At 28.8% G+C, this 22,998-nt stretch overlaps 2 protein-coding genes across 2 annotated transcripts; both read left to right on the top strand.

Annotated features, from left to right (window-relative positions):
• The first annotated feature begins 3,950 nt into the window (after positions 1 to 3,950).
• Positions 3,951 to 14,860, top strand: LOC113375109 (tyrosine-protein phosphatase non-receptor type 13-like). Its single transcript, XM_026615059.1, has 7 exons — positions 3,951 to 4,001; positions 5,986 to 6,007; positions 6,337 to 6,545; positions 10,892 to 11,125; positions 12,909 to 13,120; positions 14,588 to 14,746; positions 14,848 to 14,860. The coding sequence occupies exons 1-7, from the start codon at positions 3,951 to 3,953 to the stop codon at positions 14,858 to 14,860; spliced, it is 900 nt and encodes a 299-aa protein (XP_026470844.1).
• On the top strand, positions 14,628 to 21,589 carry LOC113377124. The gene is made up of 8 exons (XM_026617331.1): positions 14,628 to 14,746; positions 17,667 to 17,825; positions 17,998 to 18,270; positions 19,115 to 19,275; positions 20,248 to 20,389; positions 20,609 to 20,718; positions 20,814 to 20,969; positions 21,468 to 21,589. Exons 2-8 carry the CDS (start codon positions 17,741 to 17,743, stop codon positions 21,576 to 21,578), a joined length of 1,038 nt encoding a protein of 345 aa, XP_026473116.1. The 5' UTR covers positions 14,628 to 14,746; positions 17,667 to 17,740; the 3' UTR covers positions 21,579 to 21,589.
• The last annotated feature ends 1,409 nt before the right edge of the window (positions 21,590 to 22,998 follow it).

Below are 22,998 nucleotides of genomic sequence, written 5' to 3'. Positions count from 1 at the left end.
CCCAAAAAATTGGAGGAACAAATATTGAATAATTATGTAACAAGCCTATACATATATACAAATGAGAAAAATCTGTTTAAACTTTTTTTTGGTATTTGAATCATGTGACTTTCAAGTCACTGCGACTTTATAATGTACACACTTTTGTCTACGAAAATTTACTACGATTATCTGTCTTGACGTGTTATAGAATTAAGATTTATGCATCATCTCACAAAAAGGCCATAATTATTTGGTAAAATATCGAAAAATATGGAATATGACTTGAAGGTACACGAAACTCATAGAGGGTTAACAATTATTACAAATTTTCTATATAATTATTGAAGTTTGTAATTTATTTTCAAAGATCTCTATGTTCATCAAATGAAATTTTCAATAATAATTCTGAAACATTGGCAAGGGAAATGTAGCAGCAGCATGGCTTCGAAAACACGTGACATAGGTGTTGCAAATTGTTTTACTAAATGCTTATTAATTTATATGGAAATATATATTATAAACGTATTTATAGAATATAATCAATTATTTTGCTTTTATGTTACGTGCGGTGTACTTTAAGTGCAAGATCGTTATTTCGATTTATCTGCTTTAACCCTAGCTATAAGCGTCGTCTATAGACGACATTCAGTGTGACAAATTTTCTTCAATATTCATTACTCTTAGTTAAATTATTAGTATTCTAATTTGTTATTGTGATTTTTTAAAAAAACTTATTTCTAATTTTTAAATACATTTTCATTGATATTGATTGGAAAATCTTCAAATATTTTGTGTAACAAATACATGTGCTGTTCATTGGCTCCGGAAAATACTCTCGTAGCAAAAAGGTCAATATTCTAAAATTATTGCTTTATTTTTTATAATAGATAATTTAAAATTTTTGTGCACAACGATAAATTAGCTGAATCGAAATGAAATAGCTTATGAGGATATCTCCAAGGCGTATCTTGATATCACAGAGTATTCAGTCTTTTTGTTTCAGAAAACATATTTGTTTTTAATTTAATGTATTATTTGTATGTCGACCTCAGTGTACAAGCGTATCGTATTTCTTATTTCGTTTCTCTCAATCCCTATGACGGGACAAATACAATTTTATTAACTTTTGCAATGCAATGGTGTGACTTAATTTCATTATGACGGATGCCTTTAGGGCAACTCGAATTTTCTTTACCAAGTTTTGAGTGTGTCTTTCGGCAAACTTTCTGCGCAAAGTCCCGAACTTGAATTTGAAAATTAGATGTTTTTCTCTTGACGTTTTATTCAATTATCGTAATGGAACATAGGTACTATATCTGAATGCAATATTTACATAATTTAATTTCTCTGACTTCAGAATTCTAAATGCATGATTTTGAATAAATATGTCTTTGGCTTTTTTATTGATGTTTTATATTATTTTTATGTTTTAAGATGGGCCGAATTTCAATATTATTGCTGACATTTTTTTACTACTTTGTCTGTCTGTTTATCCATTAGTAGAAAAATATTAGATTATATACTTTTATAACTTTTCATTATTTTTACGATGATGGTAAAATAAGGTCGCATTTAAAGGGCTTGCAACAATATCGTTTCATTTAATTTGATCTGAAATCGTTTAAAAACCTTATGATACTCTTTTTTTTTAAATATAAAAAAGTGATTGGCATGTACGTAAATCATTCATTGCAGCTCAACCAAATATATAAATTTAAATTTTCTGAGAATTTTAAAGGTTTTTGTTGATCTCATAAAATTGTTAGCAGGCGTTTTTCGATTAATTACTACTACCTTTGCTGGATTAACATTTGAAAAAAAATAGACGAATGAATTTTAATTTGCATACAGAGGTAAAAACCCATGGGTATACGTATGCATATACACATATTATCATACATAAATATATATATATATATATATATATATATATATATATATATAGTTTTCATCATAGCCAATCTAACATAGAGTAAATAATCCTGATATTATATGGTATTGCCAAAGCAATCTAAGTTTGCAATTTCTGTTTCAAAATATATGTGTGTTTTATTATATACATACTAGTTGTATAAATCTACACATTTTCAATATTAAAATAATAAATTTCAAGAAATGCCTCATTAGAAAAAAAAGATTTGATTCAAGTGTCTACAAATTTGCAATATTACAACATTTAAAATAATTTTTATCAAAAACTTTTGTTTAAAGTTTTAATCATTAGGAATGGTTAAAATTTCTAGTATTGTATTTTTCAAGTGAAATTCAAAATTTTGGTATTGCAATCTATGGTCTATAATTTCAAAAGTTATTTAAATTTTTATCTAATATGATGTTTGTTGAACGATTCAATACATGTTGATATAGCCTAGTGATATTAAATTTTACTTGGATATATAGATTAAACATTTTAACAATATTTGAAAGGAAAATTTCTTACACTCATACTTTCGTGTACTAAAGTTAAAATTTAACTCGGCTCAGAGGCCTGCCTTCGGAAAGAGCGTTCTGACAATTTAGTTTCTAACTTTAATACTGACTTTCTGTGAGTTTGTATTCTAAAAGTGAAAGACGAATTATGACAACCTGCTGTATCTTCATCTGCGGATTTATCTTGATTGTCAACCTTATAAGATGATAAATGAAGACTCTTTATGGGCCAATGCTGCCGTAAAATAGATCAATGTTATGGCAAGGCTATGTTACGTGGCAGTTTTCATATAAAATCGTAATCGTTTTACACATAAAATTAAACCATATCACAAAGAACCTGTTGTCATAACATGTTTTTTTTTACATTTGTGCCTTTTCTAGGTTAGGATTTGTGCCTTTTCTAGGTTAGGCTTTTGATTAAGGCTTACAATACCGGGTTTCTGTGGCCCCGAATACCGGGATCCCGGACGATTTTTGTCCGGTATTCAATACCGGTGTTTTTTCATTGAATGCTTTGATTGAATTTTACTTTACTTTTCGAAGGACCGAATTGTGAAATACTTTATTGATAACTGTATATATTTATTTTATAAGTTATAATAGTATTTACAATAATTTTAACATGTTTTTGATTATGTATTGAATGATTTGATTTTGGTTTTATAATTATCTATTGATGATTTTTTGTTTTCTATCTCAATATACCCGCATGCTTTGATTGGCGCGAACAACCGGTATTGATACATTAATACCGGTATTTCGGGATCACCAAAATTTGTTAAAAATTTAACTTAAGCAATACACATACACAGTTTCCAAACTGTGCATGTGTATTGCGGACTCGGCTCAGCCCAGTATGACACATCTTGTCGATATCGGCAAGATAAAGAGATTATTTATATATTATATATTATATAAAATATGTCGTATTTATTTATATATACGACAGATTTTAATAAACAAAATATAATCTATTAATGGAATTTGTTTTTTTCCTTAAATATTCCATGCGAGTCTATTATATGTAAAGTGTAACATAGAAGTTAATATATATTGTTTACTTTCACGTTTTTTTGTATCTACCCCTATTCTCCATGTAATAAAATAATTAATATGTACTCATTTTAGAACAATAATAATGCTAATATGTCAATATAACAAATTACAAATTTCAAATATCAAATACCGGTATTCAGATTTTAGTACGGTATTGGAAGCTGTACTTTTGATAGTATATAGTACGATTTTATATGAAAACTGCTACATAACATAGCCTTGCTATAACACTGGTCATTTTACGGTAGAATTGGCCCTTTAATTTCCTTTTTGTTCGACTGTGTTTATTTACGATGGCTTAATAACATATTTGTTTGTAAACAATTAAGTCTGTTTTGATGAATTGCTGTAGGTGTGTGTTTTTCACAACTCGGCCTGAAATTATATCCTCGTCTATTTATAACAGAAACATCGCGGTCGCTCATGCGAAAAATTATTATGTTGTTTGTGCATTATTCGTCAGTTCATCGTATACGCAAATGGGCTCTGTTCAAGCACCTATGAAAATAAAAGTAGATGTTAATAAAATGGTAATAGAGTTGTAAATAGTTGAACGTATGACGACTTCGAATTTAATAAAATTTAATAAACTTCATTTATTATTGATTGATTGAAGTTCCGAAAGCTTTTGTGTAAGTTTCATATAGGTTAGAGCGGGGCTTACAGGTCCACGGGAACAAAGGTCTACCACCAATATCTCAAAAACAAGTGAAGTTCGGAATTTGTCAAGTATAATATTTGAAAGTAGAGGGAAAAAGATTACCAGCCATCACTTTGATTCCTACGACGTCGCTATCAGGACATAAACAGCAATGTTATAAATACCATAACAAAAGACTTTTCTTCTGTCGCTGGGGTTGATTTAATTGCATGTATCTTCTTTATTAATTAGACGTGATTCATTATACAAACATAAAGTTCATTAAACTAAATGAACGTCTATCTTTGATTAAATACCTAACTGTAAATATGCGTTTATGGTCTGCCACGTGATATTAAGTTAATCATCATAACTGTTAATTAGTCACAGTTCTTGAAACTATCGACTTAGTCGTAAAAGACAAGCTCAACTAATTTGCAATGCTATTGAAAAGAAACACTTCGATGGGCATGTAATAGAATTTGCTAATCATCGATTGGAAATTATTGTTACTATTTATGCGGAAGTGTAAAACACATATTTCTTGCATATAATTTTATTATCGACGAATATCGAAATTGACATGCATTTAGATTTTATATTTCAGCAGTGTTTAATTTTAGATTACAGGAACTTAACTATTAAGGGGCTCAACTAGTGTAACTGCCTAAAAAAAGGTGATTTTTGGGAATTTATATTGAAAAAAATACTTTATCGACCATTTTAAAATTTTAAGAATATATTTACACATGTTTTAAGAATACATAGTTAAATTTCGGAAAAAAAATTAAATATTTTTTAGGTTATTGTCGATCTCTTCACTGCTGCTGTGATTCCGGCCTTCTACGTAGATGAAATTTAAAAAAAAAATCTCCTTAAACTAGATAATATTGTCTGTAAAATGACCTATGATAAAAAAAATCAAAAATTGACAAAATCGTTTTTGGACTGCCAAAATTCGATTTTTGATCCGGTCAAAAAATCGATAGTTTATTTTACGGAGAACTATATATAGAACATGTAAAAAAAATTTGATAGTGATCGGATCATTTGTTTTTGAGTAATCACTGCAGCAAATTCGGAAATTGCTGTTGCGAGAAAAACGCGTTTAAAGATAAAATGATCGTTATACTATATACTATATATACTCTTTAAATGGCTCAAAAATTATTTAAGATATCGATTTAAAATTTTGGTATGTTGTTTTTAAAGGTATAACCTATCGAAATATGGAAAAATTGAAAATTCGATTTTTTGAAAATTTCACATTAGTTGTGCCCCTTAATATTATTAATTTTTTCTGAATGAAATGAGTATACTTTTCATGAAAATCAAAATGCGATAACCGTAATGATAGTCATTATAAATTTGGTATTTTCGGTCTATAATGAACCAAACGTTTTGTTTTATGTAGAAATGGATTTTATAAAATATTTTAAATTCTAAGCGTTTGATCTTTCATCTGTATAGAATAACATACTTGAATTTTGATTATGTACAGTATATTATTTTTTATGATTATTAAATAAATTGTCAAGAACGATGATTATATATCCGCTTTGCAAACACTACTACTAAAATTGTAAAATGAATGTTTGAATTAAAAATAAATATGAGCAATTAATAATTTACGTCTGAAGTTAGGTTAAAAATAGTTTTCTTTGTTCATATTTATTGGTTTAAAGGATGAATGAAAATTTTGTAAATTTATAAATGATCTTAATAAATCTTCACAAAAATTTTTAAGAGAATAAGTTTTTATAGCTTCTAATTTATTATTAATATTAGGATTCTTTCTTAGTGTGAAAAATTTTATTTACTTGTATACTCCTAATGATCATATTAATAATTTAAGAAATTCTTTTTCTCAAAAGTTGGGAGAATACAGATCCATAGGTATTAACCCTTTCCACTCGCGAATTGCAAAATTTATATGTATTTTGTCTCCGGAGCGGCGGCATCCGAGTGGAAAGGGTATGAAATTTTCATTTTATACCCCTTTTTTTATTTGACACTATCCTGCGATCTGTTTATACAAAAGCGGAGACTGCTAGAAATGTACATGAGAAATATAATACTGATAAGAAATTAGTAGATACATCTATCGACAAATCTTACAGAAATATATTTATACTTTATTTTGTTACAAATATTTTTCAGTTTCGTACTTATAACATGTAATAAATAAATCAATATAATAATTCTTGCCTTTTCTGCAATTTCAGAATGTACCTTTACCGTTACCGTCACCAAAGGTCCTCGCGGACTGGGCCTGAGTGTTTCTGGCGGAACAGATTCCCGTGGAGCCTGTCCAGGCCTGATACGCGTCAAGAGATTGTTTCCGCACCAGCCCGCTTGGGCCACCGGCAGGCTAGCACCAGGTGATCTACTGCTGGCTGCCAATGGCTGCACTCTCACCGGATTATCAAATTATGTAAGTTAAAAAATTATTAATTAATAAATATCTGTAAATAATAAACATTTATGTTTAATTATTAGTAAATGGCAAAGATTGTTAGATCGTTTTAAGGGTGTATTCTAGTGTAGAGCTATGAATTCTAGGTCATTTTTAAAGTGTCGTAAAAGAAAGCAATGAATGTTTTTACTATCTATTTTTTTACAACTTGTTTATTAATATTATTAAAATACAAAACAAAAATAAAAAAATAAAAAAGTTGAAAATTGTAAAACTGGCAGCAGAAGAAGTGGGTGGTCTCAAAAAATTGGCACCTCAGTCTTGACATTATTTCAGCCCTCCTAGCTATCGAAAATGCAATAAATAAAAATATTATTAATCTACAATGATGTCGCAATCGCCCGAACCAGCGATGAGCAAAAATTTACAAATTGGCGACTGTTTGAAAAAAAAGGTGTTTTTTTGTTTCTCGATTTTTTTAAAAATAGTAAAAATTGAAATTTGGGGATAATCCTAGTTTGGGCTATAGATATGTCTATAAACAAGACTCTCTAAACATTTCAAGTGAATCGGTCGATAAAAACTCGAGAAATCGTTTCAACAGTACTGAAAAAGTCTGTTCTGAGAAAAACGCATTTAAAGTTTTGCGTGAAGCCAAACCAGTATGGAGTCCGAGTCCGTAAAATGCCTATATCTCCGAAAATAATACAAATTTTCAAAAACCTTCTCGTACCCATATTCTTAGATAAACTTTGAAAATATATAATAATCCTAGTTCGGGTTATAGATATGTCTATAAACAAGACTCTCTGAACATTTCAAGTGAATCGGTCGATTAAAACTCGAGAAATCGTGTCAACAGTACTGAAAAAGTCTGTTCTGAGAAAAATTGGGCCGGCCGTGGTCCGGTGGTAAGAACGTGTGCTAGCAAATCTTAGTCCCGGGTTCGAATCCAACCTCGGTCGGTTCGGTATCAAAGCAGCTTGATACCAAATTTTCACTTGAAATCATAGATTTCAAATATGATTTCTAGTGAAAATGGTCTTTCGTGGGCATAGCTGTAGTGGCAACATGCCACTTGGAAGTAAAGAGGTCCTAAGATTGAAATACAAAGGAAGTCGAGTTGTATCCCTATACAACAGGAAAGGGCTCTGACATCGTGCAACCATGATTGAGTGCATTTTCAGCTCAACCCACGGACCTGCCCTTGGAAGAAATATTCGTAAAAAGAAAAATGTAATGAACAGTAAAAATATGTAAAGAAAAAGTAAAATATATGTAGTTGTAAGATAAAAAAGAAAAAATAATTAGTAATAAAGTTTTTTTTAAAAAAAAAAAACGCATTTAAAGTTTTGCGTGAAGCCAAACCAGTATGGAGACCGAGTCAGTAAAATGCCTATATCTCCGAAAATAATTCAAATTTTCAAAAACCTTCTCGTACCCATATTCTTAGATAGTTAAACTTTGAAAATATGAAATAAAAAAAAATCGATTTTTTTGAATTTCTACACTAGAATACCCCTTTAAATTGTTTTTTTATAGGTAATAGACTAAAACTAGTTTATGATTTTTTCCTTATATTCCACAATAAAAGAAACTTGCAATACCAGCATGTAAATGACTTTATAAACAAAAGCTTTACTAGGATATTCAACACAAAATTAATAATATTAATTATAGCGAAATATTTAGGCTTCTGGTAAAGACTTTTACTTTTGGCAATGACGTTATTTTAGTAGCTGTCCTATGGTAAATTTTTAGTGCACCAGCCGTTTTATTTTAGGTTTTATATTTATTTTTTGTATTTTTACTCTACTATATATCCCTGACTGCTCCATCATCATAATATTAGATCAAATATTTACTCTTGGTGTCAAAGTGTAGGATGCGTCAACATTTTTATCGCATACTGTAATAGAGCAGAATATACATGAAACCCCCTTGAGATGTTTTTCAACCTATTTTCACCTAAACCACCTGGCTTCGCATCAGAACAACTCACGCAGTCATGCACTTGGAATTATTTTAGCCTAATAGTTACTTTTACCATCTTAACATATTTTGCTATACTTGTATAGTTGCTTCGAAAATTTTGTCATTTTTCATCTAATAATTAGCAAAAACTTACCTTGAAGCACAGCCACTGAAACGAATTAATTTTCATTTCCTTATTTTTGAATTTGTGATTTTTTTAATGGCGAATATTATTCAATAATTTGCAGAAATACTAAATAATTAAAAAGATTGATAATTTCTTTGTTTGTACGGAAAATAATGCTTTTCCCGACAGAGGATTTAATTGGTGCCAATAAGATAGATAGTACTAGCTATCTAGATTTAATAGGAAAGAGTATTGATTTTCAACTAACTTCGAAAAAGTTCAACTGTTTTACTCGTACGCATAGACTTGATAATTGTGCTTGAACATATATACATGTGTTTCTCAGGAACTATCGATAAAACTTTTTGAATTTAATAGATGCCAGACAAGGTGCCAGTTAAATCTAAAGTAATTTATTGTACAAAATCGTCTTATGTATAAGATATTTTAAATGCATCTCGAAAATTTAAATAGATAGTCACTTTTTATAGTGTACGTATCAAATCGCACGGAATATAATTTTAAGAATATAATAAATTATCAATATTAAAATATATTATTTGTAGTTAAACATTTCGATTAATTGCTCTTCAATTAGTTTGTTTTTAAACTAAAATATTAAACATAATTAGTTTCTTTCAATTAATTTGCTATAAACTGCAGCTTTATTTACACTAGATAACACAATTTTTATTAGTTTTTTTTGTTGTAAAAATTCTTACTCCTTCAGCTATTATTGTTTACGATAATATTTTTCAGTAATCTAACATACTACGCAGTTTACATTGAATATTTAATATTATGAATTATTTTTTATTGAATTTTGTTTAAAATGTTATAATATTTTTTTGTAAATGAACATTATTTGTAATTCTGATTATGAAAATAATTAAGTAAAATAATGGAAGGATTTTATCACTTTCTTTTTTTTTTGTATTGAATACTTCGTAATAAAATATTTTGTTTATACTATCATCAGGAGAAATAATGGAATTTTTCACAGCATAAATAAATATAGTCGTATCATAATAACAACTTGTTAATAACAAAAATGTAAGAAAAACTAGTGGTGCATGGCATCGTGCTTTAAAGCAAATTGCCGTACCGTAATGAAATGTTCGAGGAATTTTAAATATATTAAATATATTAAATTTAATTTTAAATAGATTATTATAAATAATCATAACTTTCATTATTCATATTTTATAGACGAAAGCTTTTATAACGTATAAATTAGGCGACGTTTATGTATGTTCACATAAAGACTAAATAAACAAAACTTAAGCAAGCGGGGTTTGAAAATCCAAATAATTTTCGATATTTAATAACAAAATATTTTTTGTTATTATTATATTATAATAAAAAAAATTACCATCGAAATCAAACTTTTTTGTTTTCTCCAAAAACTAATCCTTTTTTCACACTGTCAACACAAGCAAAATGTTTTTCGAATCATTGAAATCGGGTGCTTCATTCTCCCAAAAACGTCATTGTTTGCACTTTTAGCTCCATATCTCAAAAAACGGCTCGAACAATCTTTGTCAAAAACTTATCATAACGTCTCCCATTCATTACAAATTGAATGCTTTTTGAAACATCCAAATCGGATATTTTTTTGTCTGTATTCTAAGATCAGTATCTCTAATACGGCTGAACCTGTCTTTGCCAAAAACTAATTAGCACATCTCCCTAGTGGTAGGAATTCTTTTTTGAATTATTAAAATAGGTTAATCGGTGCTCCCGAAAATGTCGACGAATAATTGTATCCATACATGCACACATATTACACACACATACATACATGCATTTTTTCTAAAATATGCCAAAATATTCAGAAACTTTTGAATCGTAAAGGTATGCAAAAACTTTTTTTATTTTTGGACGCTTACTATAACTTACCCTACCGAAAATTAAAAACGGTACATTTTTATCAAGTATATGCAAATTAAAGCTGTTAGTTCGCCTGTACCATGAACTTGGTGCTGAAAAAATAATCAAATTGACCAAAAATTAACAAAAATAAGATTATGTTTATTTGCTATAAAAATTTTAGTTTTTGGTTCTCGAAAAGTAGTTATAACATAATATCTACGACTATTCTTAAAGCGTACGTTTATTTTCATAGTAATATATTATATTTAATAATTACATTGCAGTAAAAATTGTTTGTCTTCGACACTGCAAGAATTCATTGAATCTTTCAAGTATGATATTAAATCGTTGTCGTTTCCTTTTGATAACGATTTCTTTAATTTATTCGCAGGAAGCGCTTGAGGTCCTCCGTACAGCGCCCGCAACAGTGACGCTGACAGTGTGCCGTCCTCCAGGGCAGGACTTTGACAGGCAGTCCCCAACTCCTAGCGAACCGCCTCCGCCGCCGAGACGAGTTGGAAGTTGCGGAGCAGGCAGCGGAATGGTTGGAATGGGCAGCAGCGGATTAAGCAGCGCCGATATACCGCCGCCTTTGTCTCCGATGCTGCTTGATGGGCCGTACGGGGTAAGTTTCGGATTATCCGACTGTATATAATACATTTGTATATGTATATATATATATATATATATATATATATATATATATATATATATATATATCGTGCCAAACGATCCGATATCACGTTACACTATTTGATTTTATACCAACAGCATAAAAATTCTTTAGCTTTACTTTCACCACAAATATATTGCATCGTTTTTATAGTTCCCATTATCATTTACTTTAAATATTAACGAAATTTTAATATCTAAAGCACTTTCGTAAATATAGATATTATGATCCATCTCACTACAAAAAATCACGAAAAATCACGGGAGGGAGGGAGGTGTATAGTAAGATATCACGTGTATTTATTTTTTAACTGATGTTTTAAAAAATATCAATCATTTTCAAAAAAAAATTAAAAAATTCACAGTTTTATCACGTAACTAAAACTACACGTGATGTTTGAGAGGGGAGGGAGGGTAATTTTGAATATCACCATGTATCACCAAGGGGGAGGGGGGTCCAAAAATCATTAAAAACTAGCTCACGTGATTAATGGACGCCCCCTAAGTTCACTTCGGAATTCGAGATACCCCGCCGTAAGTCTGTAAATACTTGTATATTGACACCTTAAAAGTTGTCTCAAAACCTACATATGGTAGGGTGTAATTACCATATGTAGGTCTTGAGACAACTTTTAGGGTGTCAATATAGAAGTATTTACAGACTTACAGCTGGGTATCTCGAATTCCGAGATTCTTACGTAATTTAAGCTTAAATGACTGGACTAGCAGTGAAAAAAGGCGAATAATATTTTTACTATACGTTTTTTATAAATTATCAATTAATATTTTAAGAATGTAAAATTGAAATTTAAAAACAATCAAAAAGTTTTAATTCTTGCTGGTAATGTACTGGGGGGTAAAAAAATTGGCACGTCACTATACTCCTGATATAGCCTTTCAAATAATCTGATAAAAAAGCTCATTTATCTAGAATAATATCGCATTAGTATGAACTTGAAGTTAAAAATAGAAAAAATCACAAAATACCGATAAAAAAATTTTTTCGATATTCTCGATTTTTTTTAAAAAATAGTAAAAATCGGAATTTGGGGATGATGATTTTGCATTGGTAAGTTTATAAAAAAGACTGTAAAAATTTCAAGTAAATTGGTTCAGTAGAAATTGAGAAGTAGTGTGTATCGTACAGAAAAAATGGTTTTGAACAAAATACATTTGAAATTTCGCAGTGAAATAACAGAGGATTCTCCTATCGGGGGCAAACTACTATATTGTCAGAAATAATTTTAATCTTGAAAAATAAATCCTCTTGTATACATATTTCTGAATATTTTAAACTTTGAAAATATAGAAAAACGATTTCTTAAAACTTTTAGATTAGAAAACCCCCTTAAACGATAATACGCTGCAAGATGTACATACTTCCATATAAGTAATAGCTTTAGATAATAGCTATATTTAATATAACGTAATCGAATCAATTCGATAATTGTACAATGCGAATGAAAAATTGTAAGATCTATATGTAATATAAATCACTTTCAATATTTTTGTGCATTGATTTTATATTATGAAATTAATAACTTATTTTATATTTACGCTTAAGTGGAATCAGTATTATCCAGTGGAAGAAGTAAGTGTTTGATTTATCTATACGAGTAGTTTGCTTTATCATAATATTATCGTAACTTTTTATAATATGTTTTTAATCATTATCGCTGAACATGTTTACAAATAAAATCTATCAACATTAATATTTTCGAATAATTTATTCCCAGGAATTTGATATAGTCATGAAAAAGCGTAGCGGATCATTAGGTTTTACTCTACGTCGTGAAGACAACAGCGTACTCGGTCATTACGTACGAGCCCTTGTTCGCGAACCGGCCCTGTCCGATGGACGTTTACGACCCGGAGACCGCATTCTGGCTGTCAATGGAGTGTCAATGTGCCAACTTAGCCATGAAGAAGCTGTAGCCTTCTTACGAAGGTGGGTAATCGAGATAATTAATATTCAAAAAATTCAAAAATTTACATGGAATTTGTTTGATATATTAACTAAATTCACTTAATTGTATATCACAATAATTAATTCTTTTTTAAATAATGAAAATATTGATTAGGTGTACTTATATGTTATATACGCTTTATTAGGAATACTATGAGAAATATCAATGGTTATGGCGAATTATTAGCACCAAAAGCTGAAAAAAAAACAATTGAGTTCTAATATCTAAATTCTAATTTAGTTCGCTGGTCTATCTTTGGCATCATTATGAGAAAATGATTATTATAAGATAAAATTATCTTTTTCCTGGAATATTTTTTTTTACAAATTTTCAATATATACGAGTACTTTTCCAATATTATTGAATGCAAAGTACTATTTGGTACATAAAATGTCTTCCGACCAAAATGTTCCTAAAATATGCAAGAGGTCTGAATCGATTCTGCCTGGCTAGGTTAAGAGAAGCATACAAATGACTTTTAGGTCAAACGCTGTAAGCCACATTTACGTCTCAAAAGTTTGTAGAAAAGGAGTTCAGAGCATCAATTTTGTAAAAAAAATATATTTTCATAATAAACCATTTTATATAATAAACTTTCATGCGATGTAGAACATATTTCGTATTTGATCCTCAACAATTTCTGGACAGCGGAAATTTCATTCTAGCTATTTATTACATATAAATAATAATTTAAAATACAGAAAATTAATATCTGTGAATTTTGCTTTGAAACCTTGTATCGAGTATCATTCCTTATGACTTTTTGATATATTACATCATTATCAGTTTAGGTCAAACGCTGTAAGCCTCATTTATGTCTCAGAAGTTTGAAGAAAAGGAGTTCAGAGCGTCAACTTTGTAAATATATATATATATATTTAAAAAATTTGAAAATTTTTCCATGCTATTTCCATACAAAACTTTTATTGAATTGCGCTCTACTATCTAAACGTTAATATTAAGAGCTAAAACTTTCAGAGAATTGTTTTTTATCTATTTGGAACCATTTGAGCCCCTGGGAGCAAGGAAATTCGAAAATGACCATTTTAAGGACCATCCTAATCTACATATATATAAAAATAAGTCGGGTTTTCCTTCCTGATGAAATAACTTCAGAACGCACGAACCGATTTCGACAATTTTGCATTCGTTGGAAAGGTCTCGGGCCCCGCAATGTTTATAGCTAAGATTATATATTTGCTCGCTATTCATTATTCGAGCACTATATAAAATCAATCTATTTGTAAATAGTAATTTAAAATAGAGATACTTAATCCCTTTAAATTTTGCTTCGCAGTCTTGTATCAACTATCATTTTCTATGACTTTTTGATATATTACATCTTCATCAGTTTAATATCAAATCAATAGAACGTGTGTAGTGCAGACTGCATCCTAAATTGTTTTGAGAACTATTTTCTCAACGATATTGTGAAAATTCTTTTTCAGATGTGGAGATGAAGTAACGCTAAAATTATATAGAGACTCCGCACAGACTCCCGTGGGAGCTGTCTCGCCTACTGAGTCCGAAAAGAACGATTGCTCAGCGCGGTGGCGGACGGCGAACGGCGACAGCGGAGGACGATCGGCGGTCAGGACTCATTTAAGGTTTGTCTTGAATATTAACAAAACACGAACACGTTAGGTTGCGAATGGAAAATTTTCACGAATATCCGAAAATTTAATTATTAAAATCTCTTCTTCGATAGCTCAGGTTGTTAGGTTATAATTTAACCTTTGTAGCTGTGGACCTTATTGAACACTGATTTGTTATTATATTTTATGTATTTGTTGCAATTCTTATTACACTAATGATTTGACAATAAGTTTTAATTGAAGATTGAAGACTTTACTTTTAGAAGTGAGAAAAATAAGTTCGATCCAAATTCGCTACCCCCTCTACGGCAGTGGTTTTGTCGAGCCCCGGAACGCGTTATATTATAAAAAAAATCGCTACATACAGAAAATGATTTGATAAGTGAATTTTATAATTCATAATTTAACTAATTTTTATTAAACGTTCCTATTAATGTAATAAACATACATATATATGAACATAAAATGGGTTTTGTCATGATTTTTGTTTCTTTTTTCTCGAACGGAACCGGAACAAACATATATGAGAACCGGTTTATTAATTTTAGCGTTCCGGTAAAAAAATATTAGCACAACACCACTGCTGTACGGGGTAGCTCTGTGTAAAAGCTCAATGACATGAAGATTGCCGCCTTCATTGCCAATACAATAAAATGAAAACACGTTTGAACAAATTTTAAAACTTGAAAATTTCAATTTGCCTCGATAATTTATTTGATTTGCTAATGGTGAATTGTTATGGATATATAATATTATATATCATCATGGATGAATTAATTTATTTTAATTTATTGATCACTCGAATTCGTTGTCTAAACAGTGTTTCACCGTTATCGATCTGTCGCAGACATGTTTCTTATCAATAAATTATATACAATTTGGAACTTTAACTAGCTGTAAGTGGAATTCTGTCTTAAGGCAATTAGGGCATCGTGCCTTAAGGCAAATTGCTGGAACTTCCCGTACCAATAATTATTATTTTTTCAAAAACGATTAACATTTTTGAAAAAATTTTATTTCGAAAAATATGATTTTTGAGAAACTTTAAATTTGACAAAAAATTACTTTTTTTTGAAAAAAAAAATTTTTATTTAAAAAAAAAATTTTTTTGGCGAAAAAAAATTTTTTTTTGAAAACAAAAAAATTTTTTGAAAAAAAATGTTTTCTTTATTTTAACATATTTTGGAAATACTGAACTTTTTTTCAAAGCAATCGCACTGCTTGAACTGCATAGAGACGAAATGTTAAAGCTCGCAAGTGCCGCGCCGCCGTCTAACGCATAAGCATTGGTACGGAACCCATAGAAATGTAGAAAAAAATTATACTCATTGTTAAAATCTCTATAAAATATCTGATAATTTGATGTGCATATGTCTAATGATCATTTTTCACCGCCGAATGGCATTTTTTTTTACTTTTTTTATTAGATCTCCGAAACCGCTAGACCTGCCTCCATGAAAATTTGCAAATTCTACATCTTGTCAATACAAGTAAAATGTTTTTCGAATTATTCAAATCGGACGCTCCGTTCTCTTAAAAACGGAGGTACCGCTTTTGGCACTTTTTGCCCCGTATCTTCGGAACGGCTAGACCTGCTTTCGCCAAAAACTAATCAGCACGTTTCCTTATCAATACGAATCGAATGTTTTTTGAATTATTCAAATCGGTTGATCTGTGTTCCCGAAATCGTCGACGAAAATTTGTATCCGCACATACATACACACACGCACATACATACATACATACATACATACATACACACACACACACACACACACACATACATCCATTTTTTCTAAGGTATGCCAAAATGTTCAGAAACCTCTGAAACGTAAAGATATATAAAAATTTTCATTTTCGATTTTTTTGCGATTACTATAACTTGCCCTACGGGAAGTTGATAATCAGAGTATAAGTTAGATTAATAGTTTTACTACTTTTCGGTACAACATTTATGACAAACGATTTAAATTAATATGAGATAATATGTAAATTAATGTTTGTTGTTGTAATATTGTTTTATATTTTCACAATACGCATATTTCCCGCTTTTCACGGAAAATAGGTTTTATATAAAACCGTGTAACTTGAAAATTTTACTCTTATATGGAGAAACCGTCTTAAAAGAAAATTACTATAAAAAGCCCTTTTTCTCAGTTTTAACATAATGAATAAGAAATAAATATTAATATATTTAATATCAAATACATTTTATAAATTATAAGTGTATTAATTTATTTCAAATGAAACAAATATAAAAAAAATAGTCGTACCTTCGTGTTCCTTTTCGTAGATTAAGAATATACATAAACGCTAATTCAAACCAAAGTTCAAAAACAATTATGCTTTTTGTTTTGATACTTCAAACAAACTAGCCTATACACACACAAAAATTAGTTTCGATCATAAAACGGGGAGTTCCCCATCCTATCTACATATTTCCATCATAGACATAGACTACTAAGAATTGGTAACTGTAACGTACATTTTGTAGTGTTGTATTTCGACAGTAAAACAATGAAAATGTTATTGTAGATACAAGCAAATTATAGTTTAGTATTCACAATTTCATATAAAGGCAATATTAATAAATTTCGTAAAAAAAATATTTTTACAAAAACCGTGTGAGATCGAAAACGTGTAAAACGAATACCGTTTAAAACGGGGATAGTGTATTTACTGTATTTACAATAAAATTTGCATAAGGAATTAATTTTTAACTTTTGTCCACTGTACTACAGTACAAATTGTATAGCAGCCTTCCAAATAATTTGAATTATTATGTAGACTTATTGTTAAATGAATTTTGATTAAAATGTTCTGATTGATTATATGAAAAGCTTTATTCATAAAAATAATACTTTAATAAATATATGGTCTAATTTAACGTATATATAGTTCAATTCCATGAATAATTGTATTACTATTATAGGCAAGAGGCTTTGGATATGCTGTACGATTTGGCAGCAAGGAAGCTCTCTCCGGGGCGACTCATTGGGGTCTTCTATGAAATCTCAGCGTTCTCCAACATCATCAGCCAGACGTTTCAGAAGATTGACTAGGACGGTCAGTCCTGATGATAGCGATGTCGGTAAGGCATCCAATATTTAGAAATATTTATAACCAAAATCTTTTACAGCGGTAAAATTTCTTAACATTTGTACTCATATTATTCGTAATGTTAGTACCATTTTTGGCAATTATGCATTTGATTTTACGTATTTCCTCGTATAATTTATTATATCTATTGGTTTATCGCCTAGGTGCTCATCATAAATATTATCCATCCACCGCAAGTCCGAGCGACACGGACGGATCGTTAAATAGTAGCCCAAATGGATCAGCCATCATGGTTTCCAGAAACACCACATTCACCATGAATTCCAGTCCAGGACAACAGCTTCATCAGCCGAGACAGAACGGAAAACGGGAAAACTTTGAAAAACCTACCAGACCCAATTTTCTGGACTTGTGTCAGGGCAAACCTAGTGCAGGTACCCCGGTTGTCAGTAGAAAACCATGTTTTCAATTCACAGGTGATCATCATTCACATCATATTTATCATAACATTTTTGTTTATTTATTTTAAGTTTTGAGCTAAAACAACTACCTATTATAATTTTGCAGAAAAATAATAGAATATTTAAGGCTGCTATTTTAAAGTAATTTATAACAAATATTGGTTTAATGATATAAAATTCGTTTTCAAATTGACGTAAATAAAACTAGGTATGTACTTTACTTGTCTTTAGATATTTTAAACTTAGCTTGTGATATAAATAATTTTATTGTTTAAATATCAGAGTTAATAGTACTTTTAATTGGTCTCTACTGAACTTTATTATTTTTTATTTCATGAATAATATGAACATCATTGCAAAAGCATGTTTATTGTATAATGCAGCTTTTTAGAAATATCATGCGCATGCGCTCTAGATTCTGCATATATTAATCGTTTGCACACATAGTTGTTACCTACGTGAAATATTTTCATATATATATATATATATATATATATATATATAATTAGTTATAATTGACGATATGCATAAACCATTAAAATACTAAGGACTTCAATATTGAAGTGATAAATTCATTATGTTTCATTTTATGTAAATTTCTTGAATCAAAATAATGGTATGCATATTAATTATCTCAAAAATTTAATATAATATGTAGTGCTCATATATGAGGGTAGTTGATTTCATTGAGTGAGTCACTATCAGTGACGAACTCTTTGAATACAATGAACATTTGTTTATTCCGAAAAAAAATGTGATTGCTTGATAATGATAGTGCATTATCAAGCAATCACATTTTTAAATTTTTAATCATTTTTAATTTAAATAAATAGTAATACATAAATATATTTCTTAACAGCGGCGAATAGTTATGAATTGAATAACCTGGATAATGACGTGCTTGATGCCCCTACTATATATTCCATTGGCGGCGTGAATGGCGAAGGCGCACAATTTCCTACTACGAGTTCCGATGAGTACGCCACTGACCCTGATAGTGTTATATTGGCTGACTCACATGTAAGAAAAATAATTGTTTATATTAAATACCATTTAAATTGTTTAAATAATTATTTTTTTGAAATGCTAATTAGATTATTTTTAAATAAAAAAACGATAATAATTACTTTTCATTTTAAATTTCTAATGATTTTTTTGAACATTCAAATCTTTGTCAAATATCGTTTTAAAAACGAGAATGATTTTCAATATACAAAATTTAATGTACATATAATATTATTTCTCTATAGGAAGACATCAAGAGGTTCAAGCGATTTTGAATTTCATTGAAACAATTTATTTCGATTTCGAATTTGATTTGCGCCAAAATAAGGATCAAATAAAAGTGAATTAAACAAATAAAAAATGCGCTAACATTTGAACGAAGAAAAACACCTATGATTGATGTGAACAGAACTAGAATTTAAAAGAACTAATGGACATTGTGAAATTACTCTTGATATTATATTATCTATAATTTTTTATGTATAAAAATATTTTATTATTGATAAAAATTGAAAAAAAAGTTTAATCTTTTTGTTTTATTCTTTCTGATATGAGCTGCTAAATGATAGCACATACCAAATGTCGAAACGTGTAAATAATCATTTTTTAAGTTTATCAATGTTACAAATCAGCTACTTTAACGTTTAAACCTCATTTATCAAGATTTAGAATTTGATTTCCGTGAAAGTAAGACCGAATAAAAGTGGATTAAACGAGTCAAAAGTGTGCGCAAACATTTCAATAGCACGTAAAAATTAAATTGAATGAATATAATTTGATTGTAAAGGCCACATTTGTTTTTATTATACTCAAATAAAATATAAAACAGAAGATACTTTTTATTTGATTATATTGTAAGTTGTTTTTAATTGTGATTATATTTAAATTTTGCTAGCGTCTTTAAATTGATGTAACAATTTTTAATATTAATTATTGTTCATTTCAATTCTTTAGTATTTTAATTTGGATCTGTTTATTTAATTTAAGGGCCCCGTATCAATGCCTCAAATGTCTACGAAAAACCAGTCAGCACCATTCAACCATGGTCAACCTGCTTATCAATCCGCCCATCCGACCTGCAGCAAAGATGAGAATACTAGTGAAAATCCAACTGATCAGAAGCAAGATGGTACGTTTACTTTTAAATTTTGGATGAGTATAAGAGTAATCTATTAAATTATGAAATTGTTGTGTTTGAACTATAAGGATTAGTTACCAATTTCGTCCAATATCTGATTCGAATGTGTTCTGATATCCTAAAGTATTTGAGCGATGTCTCACAATTTTTCAAATTTAAGGATTTGTTAAATATATTTTGTGAAATAATATTTTGTTAAAATTTTTTCAGGTACTAAAAGTTTGGTGAAATGGAAGGGTGTTATGTTTCCTTCTGAAGACGAAGCATCAGCGAAGGCTAATTCATCTGTAGTTCAAGTCGAAGAAACTTTAGATGGACAGGTAAAATTTTGTATATAATATATAATTTGTTATATATCTGTTTGGTCAACATTATTCCCAATACATTCTTCAACCTTAATGCTTTGCAATTTCAGATTCTTATAGTTGAACTAAACAGAGGATGGAATAGTCGTCTTGGTTTTAGTCTTCAACCTGATCCAATTTCTGGAAAAACCATGATTAGTGCAATTTATGCTGACAGCGTGGCTGCAAGAGACGGTAGATTAAGAGAAGGTGATCGGCTGCTCATGGTAAATATGATGCACAATTTTACTATATAGGACGGTTTTTCAATCAATACATTACACTATATAATGACAATTGCATAATTAAAGTCGGAAATAGTAATATTTTGCTACTATGTGATAATATAGCATTTTCAATAATTATTCAATGATAAATTATTCATTTAAGTTATTACTGATCAGATGCTGTTATTAATACAAAATATTTGCAAATGAAATCAACATTGCGTTTGCAACAAAAATGAGTTTATATATTCATTTTGAAAAATCAAATGATATTCAGAATAAATTTACAAAATAAATGTATAATGAAATCACATAATGTATATTAGGCATAGCATTTTTGTCTAATATAATTTATATTTTGTGATCATATTATATAATTACTTTCGTTTTTTATTTATTATGTGCATATATAATATATGCACATAATGAATACAATATATATATATATATATATATATATATATATATATATATTTAAATATGAAAATTATTTTGTAGGTTAATGATGAATCCATAGAACACATGACTACCACTGAAGTAATAGATTTGCTGAGAATAATTCGCGGATCAATCTGCATTAAAATATTGAGAAAAATTGTAGAGAATTAAAATAACTGGACGATTTTACTAGTGAAAATCAATAATTCTGTGTGGTTTCATGCTATGCACAGAAAATAAATTTTGAAAAAAAATCTATTATTTTTTCAATTAGTGTATAGTATATTAGCATAGAAACCTGTGATAAGTCAATAAGGGTTTTTAATCTATATAAGTGTATTCAAAAAAAAATTACTATTATTGAAAGGTATATTTTATTATAATGTAATTTCTATGAAAATATATTTTTTGGAATTTTTTGAAGTTCCTATTGGCTTAATTGAAACGAAGTTTACATGTGACCTTAATATGTACAGTTACTGTATAGAAATTTGTATTAATTGATTTTTTGTTATATTGGGGTTAAAGTATTGGTTTTATATCTTATTTCATGTAAATTGTTTTTAATTTTTATAATTATCATTGATACATAATTGAATTTACTTTTATCATTCCTACTTATAGTTATTTAAATTATTTTTCAAACATTGAAAAGGACCGTTATGGCTTAGCCATATCAAAATTGTATCAATTCTTATTATTAGTGTAGTATATTATACTTGTGATTAATGAAAGTTTTATAAAGAGTGCAAAAATTGCCTTCAAAAACTTCTACTTATAAATAATGTAATGATTCTAATTAGATTATAGTCATAACACCCTCAAATATATAGACTGCAATATAATATTATATAACTGTTAATTGTTTTCTCTATTAGCATTCTCTACTGGATCTGTATGTGTACATGTATATGTATGTGTAAATATTATATATATATATATATATATATATATATATATATACATTAATGCATACATAAATTGTCCATACATTAGAAAATTTTAGTCCTGTGCAGGGAAGAAAATGCATATATAAAAATTGTTGATTAACCAAAGAATATGATATCTTAAATGCATGTATGATATGTAAAATATATGTATGTTGACTTTTGTGTACATATGTTTTTCCAATGTGATTGTGAATATGTATGTATACATGTATATGTATATGCATTACATGTTCATGTTCTAAATTTTATATGTACTATGTGTATATGCATATATTTCTATATGTGCACATATGAAAAATGGAATAAATGAAGTATAAAAAATATATACTATTATTACAATAAATATTATTATTTATCTTTCTTTTGTAATCCTTCTTTCTCATGGAATATACAATCATTACCAACACCCTCAAAATAATTGTAGTTAAAAAATATACATATATATTCCTGTTTACATTTTAGAAATCAATGATGGATTAAATGTTATTATTTTATCAAACATTTTTTAATATATAATATATCAATACATAATCATAACTAAAATTAAGAAAGATTTACCGATTTTGTTTTAATCTTTGTAGTATGAACTGTTGAGGAATAACACATATGAAATAATCATTCTTTGATTCAATAAATCAGCT

The sequence above is a fragment of the Ctenocephalides felis genome, unplaced genomic scaffold, assembly GCF_003426905.1.
Source record: "Ctenocephalides felis isolate EL2017-DRISC unplaced genomic scaffold, ASM342690v1 CF-g0.4_SCAFFOLD_01886, whole genome shotgun sequence".
Lineage (NCBI taxonomy): Eukaryota > Metazoa > Arthropoda > Insecta > Siphonaptera > Pulicidae > Ctenocephalides > Ctenocephalides felis.
This window is presented reverse-complemented; position numbering and strand designations above follow the sequence as displayed.